General features: G+C 39.2%; 1 protein-coding gene across 1 annotated transcript; it reads left to right on the top strand.

The window, feature by feature from the left end:
- Window positions 1-1,601: 1,601 nt before the first annotated feature.
- On the top strand, window positions 1,602-6,960 carry RB195_016388 (uncharacterized protein; the record flags this gene model as incomplete). Its single annotated transcript, XM_064207530.1, has 3 exons — window positions 1,602-1,648; window positions 6,729-6,847; window positions 6,923-6,960. 3 exons carry the CDS (start codon window positions 1,602-1,604, stop codon window positions 6,958-6,960), a joined length of 204 nt encoding a protein of 67 aa, XP_064063411.1.
- Window positions 6,961-11,194: the final 4,234 nt, after the last annotated feature.

The raw sequence follows: 11,194 nt of genomic DNA, 5'->3' as shown, positions 1-11,194 counted from the left end.
TCGTCCCAGCTCACAAAGTAATCACACAATTATTCGGGGAGAATAATTAAAACTCGCTGAATAAGCGCCGTTTTGAGTAGTGCTGCATCCATCGGTTATTCATCATGGGATCATAAAGTGCAACGAGTAAAGGATGAAGCAGTAAAGCGTTTAGGATGAATACCACATGTGGATATGCGCTGTACCGTATGTTCATAGTTTGCAGCGCTATGAGAAGGAAAAACAGGGGGTTTTATAGCGCACTACTGGGTTCACCGTCACCACCCTAAATCTCATCTCATCCAGTTTCTTTTTCATGTTTAAAGGGTAATTTCTGACCATACACCGCTGACAATAATGTGTTACTTTCGACAAGAAAATTTTTCAATCAATCTAAGCTCAAAATTAGCTGGTTACGATGTAGACTTTTGATCTACGCTTCCAAGTCTGTCCTGATAAGTTACTTGCGTCAAATATTTTAGTCTAGTATTCCTCATTGCGATTTGATAAATTACGAATGTGAAGAGAATTATGTCTTTTTTAGTTCCGTCCAGGCTTTTCTAGTGCTATCATATAAATATTAGCTCTGTTTCTTCCCTGAAAATCCTTGAAAAAAGTACTGTCACTGACAGTTTTCTTCGGTGCGTTTACATTTAATGTCAAAATGGCTAACATCCCTTAATTGCGATTTTGTGCCCGTGCGGAACATTTGCACTCAAATCTTTTTTTCTGATATTCCTTTTTCTTTTCTTTTTCTGATATTCCTATTTCTTTTTTCTTATATTCATTTTTCTGATTTTCGTAGAGCCTAGCCGAAGCATTATCCGGACATTCTGGTCACCTCAAAGCCTACGATGACTTCTGCTTACTTCTTCTAGAGTGTTACTGGATTTCTTTAAGAATGGCAAGTTGATCGCTGACCACAAAATAAGGAGCACATCCGTAGAGTTCAAACGATTAAAACGACTAATGGATATTGTTGACTAAATTTGCGGCTTGAACCCTTCGTCAACGTTTAATAGCTGTTGTTTTGACAGATTTTCGTCATTTCTTGCCTCGAGAGCAGTGCACATTTGGGAATCCAGGCGATTCTTTTTCTCTTTCAATCTCTAACGTTAAAGAGCTGTAAACTCGTCCACACTGGAGGAAACTAATCGTCATCACGGGTATTTTATAGGTTTTTATTATTTATTATTATCTTTTATTATTTTTCCAATTTTATTCTTATAGGTTTTTATTCTCTGCTTTTGTCGCCGAGTCACAAATTTCTTTCTAACGGATTAACCTTTGGTGTTCATCCCTATTTCAGCTCAAGATTTCAAAATCCATGAAAATATCAACATCTCCATCTTCTGAGCGTGTTATATAGATGCCAAGATTTACTTTTGGAAACACTCTTTGAGGCAGTGCAGTTATTTATGGGAATTCATTACAGTTTTATGGCTTGTGATTTATCCAGAAACAGAAAAATCTTCTTACAAGTCTTGCCTCCTCTCCCAATAGCTGTTTGTCAATGGGCTCCCCACAGTTAGCCGTATATCTCTCCTTCACTTCGTTCTTGTGGCGTTATCCAATGTAACCCTGTAATTTTTGCGGTGCGTCGCTGCACATTCCGCTGTTCAATGCGTTTAATGCTTTTGTGGCTCTTAAGGAAACGTTACGATTTGAGGTATAAACTGTGAACAGCAGCATGTACTCTTATGGTTGATGCATGACGCATCCGGGACCTGTTGTGAGAAGTAGAAGGTGGAAATAATGCAATGTAGCAGCGGGGTTCCGGAGAAATTTTCCATCTATACTTTTTAAAAATTCAACCAACAAATTCAGATTTTGAAGGAAATCACTTAGAGGTTCGTGTTTCAAGAAAAAGAAATTGCAGAAATAACTTTGTATACTCAAAATTCGGGAACACAAATATTTTAAAATAAGAAAAAATCCGAGGGAATTTTTCCAATACTACTGCTGGAGGCATATGTACACATTCTGTTGTAGAGGTAGTGACTCTACTTAAGTTCTCTGATGAAATAGCAACACACATTCAACTCAACAATTTCCCTCCACCTCATGGAGTTCACGTCAGTCAGAAAAGCTGTTTGAGTTGCACCAAAAGCGTTGCGTCATGCGTCGCGGCATCTCTGCTCGACATGAGCGGTTGTGCCTGGGAACAACGGAAAAGTCCAATTTTATTCACATTTCTTGGACAAAGTTTGGGATTTTTTTAGTGAATCATGAAGTAGAAATCTCGTTCTGCTCGAAATCTCCTTTATTATTAATATTTTGCTCTCTGAACTATTCAAGCAAGTCCTATAATCGAGCATTGGTCACTGTCGTATCTCTGTTTGTGCAATTTGCCGGACATCAGCTTGGATTAGACCCGCCGGCTATTTCCGGAGCAGTTTTTTGCCAATTCCATTTTCAGTTTTCAATTAACCCTGAGCAGATAATCTTCTTAAGGTAATTCTAAACAGATTGAAATTGGTTTTGCATTTATTGACGAACAAAGCGCGCTTCATAGGTTTTAGCTCCAATTTTGATTTTTTTTCTTGCTAATTGCTGACATCGGAACCACAAACGATTGACTTCTGTACTCAATCATCATAACAAAGTAAACTTTGGATTATTTTCGTTACAGAAAGATGAATTGCTAGGAAAACTGTCTGGAGCATGACATGTGTAAGACAAAAATTTTTTCCTCTTTTCATGATTTTCTGCATCATTTTCGTCTGTGTTGTCTCCTCTGTGTTTCCGTTGTCGAAAATTTCACAGCTCTCAGCTTCCCGCGCTACTGCGCCTACTCACGAAGCTCGGTCACACGTATGATTCGTTCCGTCGCTCTCATTCGTCTGGAAGACGTTCGAAATAACAGCTGGGGTGCCAAGACATCCCTTCAATGCGAACTATTTTTAGATTTTTGCGCTCATTTATGTAGTATTTCTTTTTATGTGTGTCTATTTACTCATTTTATTCATTTAATTAATCGATCGTTTGTTTATTTGTTTACTTAGAGACCCAAAAAGTGTGTGATTCTTTAAAGAAAATAGGAAATTCCAGAACTGGTTGCTACTCTGTTTGGTGATTTTAGAATGAACATGAACGTAAGCTTTTTCGCACATTTCTTGCCAGTTCACTCTTATTCTGCGAGAGATAAGAGATCCCCTCAATAGATCTTATTCTAAGTTCTGAACCGTGATGGTGCGATTATATGTCTTCTCGCTAACCCTGAGTTTGTTTTTGCAACAACTGGTACTCATCATACGGTTGTTACAAATCCTATCTCCTTAAAGATATTTCTTGACTATTCTGGTCTATTATTAAGAACAAAATAATTTTCCTGTTCATCTTGTCCCTTAGAAAAAAATAGTCCTTCGAATACCTCTGATTTAGTAGTGGGGACATTTTCAATGAAATGGCAGCGCTTGGAGCTATCTCATGAAAAATCTCGAGAAAAAATGCTTCTACTATTACGTTAGAACGGAATCGAAGCTAGAAGGAAAACATTTTGTCCTTCCTTCCTAGTGGTGTATAGCAACAGTGTGAATATTTTCAGTTAGTCATCTGCTTACCTTTGTGCTAACCTCGAGCAAATTTTATTGAACATCTTCGTATACTTTTCGATCTCGTCGTATACAAAAAGAATGACCGATACCCTAGACAAACAAGAATGACTCAACGCGATAACAGGCATACTATAGTTGTGGTACCATTGTTTCCCCCAGCATAGCCCAGAAAGGGAGAGAAGCAGAATCACTCCACGTATCTTTCGATTTTCATGTTGTTGAGAAGCTAGAACTCTGCTGTCGTATTCAAATTCTTTCTAATTCCTGCCAGGAACTCTCCTTTTCCAATTTGATTCTCAATTTTGTAGAATTCTTTACGCAGTGTTCAAATACAAATATTCAAATGTGCCTCATCCACATCATATATGTTTAAATGTTACTAACCTCATCCATTCTCCTCTCTCTCAAAAATTAAGTTTTTCAAAATTTCCTGTTAACTGCTCGTTAATTTTTATTGGACTCATATTCGATGGTTCTCTACCTTCATATATTTTTTCAAGCTTTTTTCAGCTATTCAAGTCAAGTTTGTATTTATAAAATTTTTAAATGCTACTTCCTAGTTATTTTTATGTCCTTTCTTTCTTTTCTTCTTTTCTTCCTTTGTTCTTTCTTTATTCTTTTTCGTCCCATTTTTTTGGATCCTCCAACAAAAATTAATGTACCTGCAACCGTAACTATAGGATACATGAAGAAAGTGGAACTTGAGATTCAAAAGTATCGTTTGCTCTAGAGTGACAATTGACAAGTGCTCTAGAATCTATACAATAATCTGGGGACGATTTTTTACAGAGCAAAAAAAAAACTAAGAGTGAAAAGACACTACTTGGCGTTACACTTACTGAAGTATTCATAGCCAATTTGTTATGGAAGAAAAGCGTCAGTAATTTCCGTATAAAACTCACATTCATTCTCGCATATTCTTTTCCCTCTGTTAATTTTTTTTTGCTCTTAAAATTCTCATTTTTTTCAGCCATTTCTATTTCCATCCATTTGCCATCTTTTCTCATTTAATGGTGGGAAACCAACTGCATCATTCGATTTCAATCACAAAAGTTAATTTTTTTGTCGTTAAGAACTGGAAAGACGTCAAAATGTCAGAACATATCAGTGTCCTATGTATGAAAAACCTTGTTGAACAAATTACAGAACGCAAATGTAGGTGAAAACAAAGAGCTCGTAATTGCAAATTGCACCACAAATGGGAAACCGCACGGAGCAATCAATTTCTAAGTGTCCTATAAACTTTCCTGTGATTGGGTTTACGAGACTCGCAGAAATTTCCTGTTATGTATTTTCCCACATTTAAAGACCTATGGAAATTTTTCCGTCAAGATATATATCTTTGATTCCTTTCAATTCTTTGCTCAATAGAGATTTATTGCAATAAGAAAAAATCTCGTCATTATTCACCCCTGAAGCGACCGTAGTGTGAAACGAAAACGAGCAGTAACTTGACCCAAACCAAATTTTCCTTGAATTAACCTGTTGCAAAAAAAGTCAATATTTTCTTTCTTTTTTCCGAGTCACATCGATCGAAGAAATAAAATTGTGAACCAAGTCGTCACGCTTGTTGTTAAAAACTCAGCAGTAGAAGATTTTCTTCCTCAATGAACCCAATTCTGACACGTATTTTCTTTCATAGTCTTTGTAATTTTTTTAAAATCATTTGCTCTCACTTCGTAAAATCCCATATTGTTAGATCTGAAGCCGATAAACATTCGTGATTCTCCGACATCCTTTTATTTATTCTTCTGATTGGAATAATTCCATTTACATATCCTTTCTTTATTTATCGAAATGTAACGACAGCACCTCCTTATTTCCCCACCTGGACTTGGGAATGGATAGCAATGTTTTAGTGGGAGTAAATTGGAGAGGAAAAGAAATGGCCACCTTAAAATTTTGGAAATCAGACTAAAATAGACCCATACAATTATTTAATTGAAAAATCAATGACGAGAAACAACAATAAAAAATCTAGGAAATTTTTTTTTCAAACTTCTCCTACTTCTAGGTTTTAACTTCATCTATACGATTTTCCGGAGGAGTAGGAAGCTTTCATGCATCCTAACTGAAGCAACGTTGCAAAAGAAAAACATTGTTTTTACTAGGATCCCTTAGGGAATACTTGCATAAATTTACTTCATCTCTAGGCTCTATCCTCGTCCCTGAAATTTTCGAATAAATGAAACCTATAATCAGACAGGAACCTAACATACATTTATACCACAAACAGGTGGTAGTTTGTTTTATGGGAAATGCATATGTATAATAAACGCATGCGATTCTCATTCGAATGACACTCATCCACTGGAAATTGATTGGAATCCACAAATGGCTTTCTAGAAAATCTTAGTAATTTTGTTCCTCTATGTGTTTGTTGTTGTGTTGTTTGTTTAACTTAAAGATTTCCGGATTTTGAAGGATTTATTTAAGACTTTTAAAATTCTGTAGTCTACTCTTCGTTCGTGTAGATCCTTTACATACTGTATGGAGGATTGAGTTTAAAACCAACTACTGATCTAAAGTTTCTTTTATTTTCATCCCACTGATTCGTATATCCTTCATTGCCATTTCTGCTTGGATAAAAAAAGAACGAAGGACGGAAATTTTAAACCTTCAGTGGTATTGAAAGTATCCCTTTTTTGTTTTATGTTCCCAGTAGGAAGCATTTATACTTTTCAAAAGCCTCTTAGTGTTTCTTTTTCTTTCACAGATTGCGTTTCCTGTCTGTATTCACTAAAATGATAATTTCGTTTTTTTTTTTGAACCATCTGCGAGACGAAAAACGTTGAAATGAGCATTTTTCTCGGGAATTGTGACTGTTTGGTTGAAATGAAACACTCAGTTACATAATGAAGGGAAAAATATGAACATTAAACTTGAAAGAAATATCGAAACGTTGAACCATCACAGATTCAAATCAGAAACACAGAAAAACAAGGGGGAGTTAGCAGAATTTATGTTTGATCAGCTTTGTTCAGTTTTAAGTTGAAGTTAAGTTTTCTTTGCTCTCCTCTTTTGATACACCTTGTATCACTGAATGTATATTTTACCAAATATTAAAAAAAAAGACATCTACTTCTTTTGGGCAATCATTAATACGTTCAATGTTCTGTCCAAACTCTACGTACTTTACGCGTCGCTCTCGCGCCCTGATTAGCAACGAATATCTGGCCATTATTGTTTCAGGATGTGGTCGGCATGGTTGATAGTAATCTACACAATCACTTGCTTACTAGTGATAGGAATAATAGCCATTGGAGTGTGGTTCGTTCGAGTCGACATGCAGCGATCGAAAATGATATCAGGTGATTTTTAGACTGATATGTAGATTAATGTTGTCGTCGGAAATCTTTTCTTCTCTAAAAATCAAACTCTTTCAGAAAAATATGTCGACACGAGTAAAGCGACAGATGTTTAGCGCTTGCCCCTCTTTCACCTCAGCTACTTCCATTGTGATACTCGAACTGTGCCTGGTATTCATTCGCTTGTACATAAAGATTGTCTATTCGTGTGTACATTGCTTTTTCATCATTCGAGTGTTCGAACAAATTGAAATATCGTAACGATTTACATACAAGACATAATAGTTTTGTGGGAAGAGTGACTCGTTCCTTCCTCCTCCCCCAAATCATAATTAAATGTATAAGCGTACATCTATTAGAAAAAGAGAAAGAAAATAGGATTCTTCAGTGGGTACGCAGATTGCGCGTAGCTCCTTTTTTTTTTGTTCCTTTTGGTCGCTGCATTGTGACCGTCGCAGGTGGTCCGCAGCGAAAAACTTGAGTTGCCTGTCCTCTGGGTGAATTTCCTCCCGCTATAAACCGCAGTGTGCCTCAAAATATGCAATATAAAGGCAGTTTACACTCGGATCAAGAGGACCTGAAACTCGGTGCAGTTGCGTAAGCGGTACCGTTCAATGAGGCAGGCTACGAACGCGGGCGTTTACGTAACTGTACCGAGGTTCAGGTCGTCCTGACCACACGTCTCGTTTCTCTAGTATTTTCTCGGAATCAGCAGAAAAGGAAGCAAAATGTTCGGTTGGCAGCAGTGGTAGTTAGGATTTAGAAAGGGAGAAGTAGGACTGCCTATGACTGCCATCCTGTCTTCGACCGGCACGTCTACTGCAACGCAGATTCTTTTTCTTATTGGCCAGTCTCGAAGCTGAGCTGAGCGTGTTGGAAAGAGGTTCCACTGTGCCTGCACAATCGATGCGAGGTTCGAGTCCATTCAGGTGCCATGCCTTCCATCCCTCCGGGGTCGATAAATTGGTGCCAGACTTGTCTGGAAGGATAAAAACACTGGCTTGACACATCAGCTAGCCCCCACAAGTCATTGTATAGGCTTGTTACACGTCCATAAACCTCAAACGATTCTGAATTAAAGTGAACGTGGGGGTGTATCCCAAACGTATTAATTAACGTCAGAGACTTTATTCCTTGCACACACTTTCCTTATAAAAGGTCGATAAATAATGGCTCTGACCACCATCGATATCTTTCAGGCCCCTGATGAATGTATCAAAACGTGATGTGATTATGGAATTTCATAATCAAGGTCCCCTTAGCTCGATATACCGTGAGTTAAGTACAGTTTAAAGTAAGCTGGAGGTATTGTATTGATTATTGAATTCCCGTAGGCTCCGGCTCATAACTACTTTTTTCAAAAAAACCAGCCCCCTGAATTTCTTGTATTCTCCATTCTGTTTCGATAGCTGCTGTTGCTTCTTGACGATACTTTCGAACCAAGCATATCTTGTTAACGGCCACCACTACGTCTGCGTGGCCGATGGTTCGAGAACGTCCAGGGTCGGCCAGACCTTCCGTCCCTCTGAGGTCAATGAATTGATGCGAGATTTGTTCTGAATGATGTGAACCATGCTTTGTGTACCTCTTGGCTCCTACAAGTAAGTAAATGGGAACCGCACATGCATAAAAATCGTTGTTATCCTGAACTACACTCGACCGGAACAAATCAACACCAACCTTTTTATCTTCTGTGTTTTTTAATGGAGAAAACCACTGGCACTGGTTCTAAATAATAAAAAAATTGATTTGGACATCGGACTACTATTTTACAACTCAGCTTTAAAAATAGGTTTGAGCGCAGCAAAATGGCAATGGTCTTCAAAACGAAGGCCTGTATCACTTAATTCGGGCAGCAAAAATAGAAGGAAAGTCATAGGAAAGCATAGTCAATCCCGGATCTGTTCAGGAAAGGGAACACGCCGCATCTTGCATATTCCCTCTCTCCTGCGCTCTGTCTCACTTTCTCACTCGAATGGACAGATTCAGGGGCCAATCTCTCCGCTTTCTCCATATTCCTTTTCTAGTTTTTAAAGGCATTACTCCACGAATCTGAGGTGGTACGGATTTCAGGAGGAGTATTCGTGTACGGGATGGGAGACTATGGAGAGGGGGGTGATTCCGTCCATTTCTTTCTAATTGCCGTAAGAAACGGCCCGGAAGATACGGCTTCAGGCGTTCTGGCGCACTATTTTCAACAAGGAGTTCGTCTGGAGCGCCAGCCTTGTGCGGCGCCGCATCTTCCGGGCCGTTTTTTAGGGCAATAAGGAAGAAATTGACGGAATCACCCCCCTCTCCATAGTCTCCCATCCCGTATACGAATACTCCACCTGAAATCTGCGCCACCTCAGATTCGTGGGGTGATGCCTTTAATTCTGGAGTGCACGACGTTTTTGCAGTGCTAAACCCTGCCATGTGCGAATGAGTCACGATCGATCCTCTTTCGCCTGGTTCTTACGCCTGACAGTGAGCGCCACGTGCACTGTAAGAAAGATTCTCGTTTTATTTATTTTTTTCATTTCTTGCTAACTACTGACGAGTTCGTTTCCTTGTACCTCGCCCAATCTGTTCACTTTTACTTCACATAAATAATATGAATCTGCCACAATTGTGGAACACAACTGTGTATTTGATTCAAGCAAATTCATCCCATGGGGCGGGTGTAGTGTAGTCAATAAGAGGTCCAGCTGGGACTGCACGATCCCGCATCGATGGTTTGAAATAGCCCCAGTTTTTTCCGTTTCATACCAAGCTTTTCATTCCTCAGTAGTCGATAAATCGGTACCTGGTTAGTTGTTAGGATAAAAATACCGACTTGATACATAGTCTTAAGTCTTGTATATGCCACGATGCGTTAAAAGAACCTCAACGAGTTCGGAATAGTAGTCGAATGCGTTGGGGCTCTCCAGTGGATAGATGCGCCAGAAATTTTAGGGTTTTTAGTTCATGCCTCTAATAGTTGGAAATATGGCCTTCGCAGCCTGGCTTTTTTGAGAATTTTTTATGAAAATTTTTAAAGGCCAGCCGGACACAACTGCACCTAGACTTGACCCCCGTACCAATAAAACAACACTCTCCAGCCCATACAAAAACATACTCCTACCTTTCGCGTGTGCAAAGCCATTTTCACGATCTTGATGCGTTGCGCACGAGCACGAAAGAAACACCTGCACTTTTTTTTGCCGCGCACTGGCTCTCCGCTGCATTTCGCGAATTCACGCAGCATCGAATGGTTACCACTATTTCTTGCACAGCGGAGGGTCAAACGAGTGAAGTCGGGCCTTGTTTGTGACTTCCTGCGCGGCGAGAAGAGAACTAGTAGAATGAGCCATTTTTATTTTATTTGGTTTCATTTTTTTACCCAGTTTTTTACACCCATCTGTCTCAAGGAATGAGCAACCTCTCCCAAGCTATGCCGGGTATGACGCATTGCGTCGCTCATAATGGTACCCACAGACCCACAGTCCCATTCCACAGAACGCGACAAGCTCTTAGCAAACTCTCTTTTCTATTAGTTCTGCCTTTTTTTTTCTTTTTTTGCTTCCAAGGTGCCTCTAAGACCTCAGTTCGTAGGTATTTAATTTCAGTCTTTTTTTTGATAAATGGCGAACGATACGATTACCTTCTTATTTGTTATGCTAAGGAAAAACCCTTATTCACCAATAGTTTTTGCTAATCCCAAGGCATCTCCTCAAGAGGTTCAGTTTTTTGGAGTTGAACTTCTGCCCCACTTTTCCTATAATTTTGCAAAGATAACTCTCTTCTAACACTGATTTTCGGATTTTACCACCACTATTTCAGCAACGAACAAAATTCAATCATACACATTTGCGGAGCGCAAGCACTACAACACCACAAAATACATTGTGCGCCCTTAGAATTCGAGCAAAATTGTATTCGAAGTTCGCGATTCATTTTAGTTGATGGGATGGGCACTAAATGGGGCTAATGTTACCTAAATATAAGAGTAAGACTTCCATAACTTCAGTATGGTTCGCCGCCCGCCAGGCCAGGCATGGCAGTAAAATAGAAAAGCGGCTATTATAAAAACCTTTCGCTCCGGGAGAACGACGCGAAGAGAAACACAGTCGCAGAGAAGCGTGAAGAGAAGAGCGTGAAGAGCGATGAAGATATGATTTTTCAAGGTCTGGTAAACTCGCTTCGGGCATTGACCTCAGGACCATTAGGCGTGAGCTTGACGATCGTTCGCCGTATAGTTAAGGAGGATCTTAGAACACCTACTATGTCCTCAAAGTTCTCTAGATGGCCTCGGATGTCTCAGAGCTCAAAAGAATTAGCCGCTCAATTTGATATTTTGTTTCCTAGCGGTCCCAGCCTGGACTCTGGAGA

The sequence above is a fragment of the Necator americanus genome, chromosome V (assembly GCF_031761385.1).
Source record: "Necator americanus strain Aroian chromosome V, whole genome shotgun sequence".
NCBI lineage: Eukaryota > Metazoa > Nematoda > Chromadorea > Rhabditida > Ancylostomatidae > Necator > Necator americanus.
The sequence above is the reverse complement of the archived record's forward strand: the minus strand, read 5'-3'. Positions and strand labels throughout refer to the sequence as shown.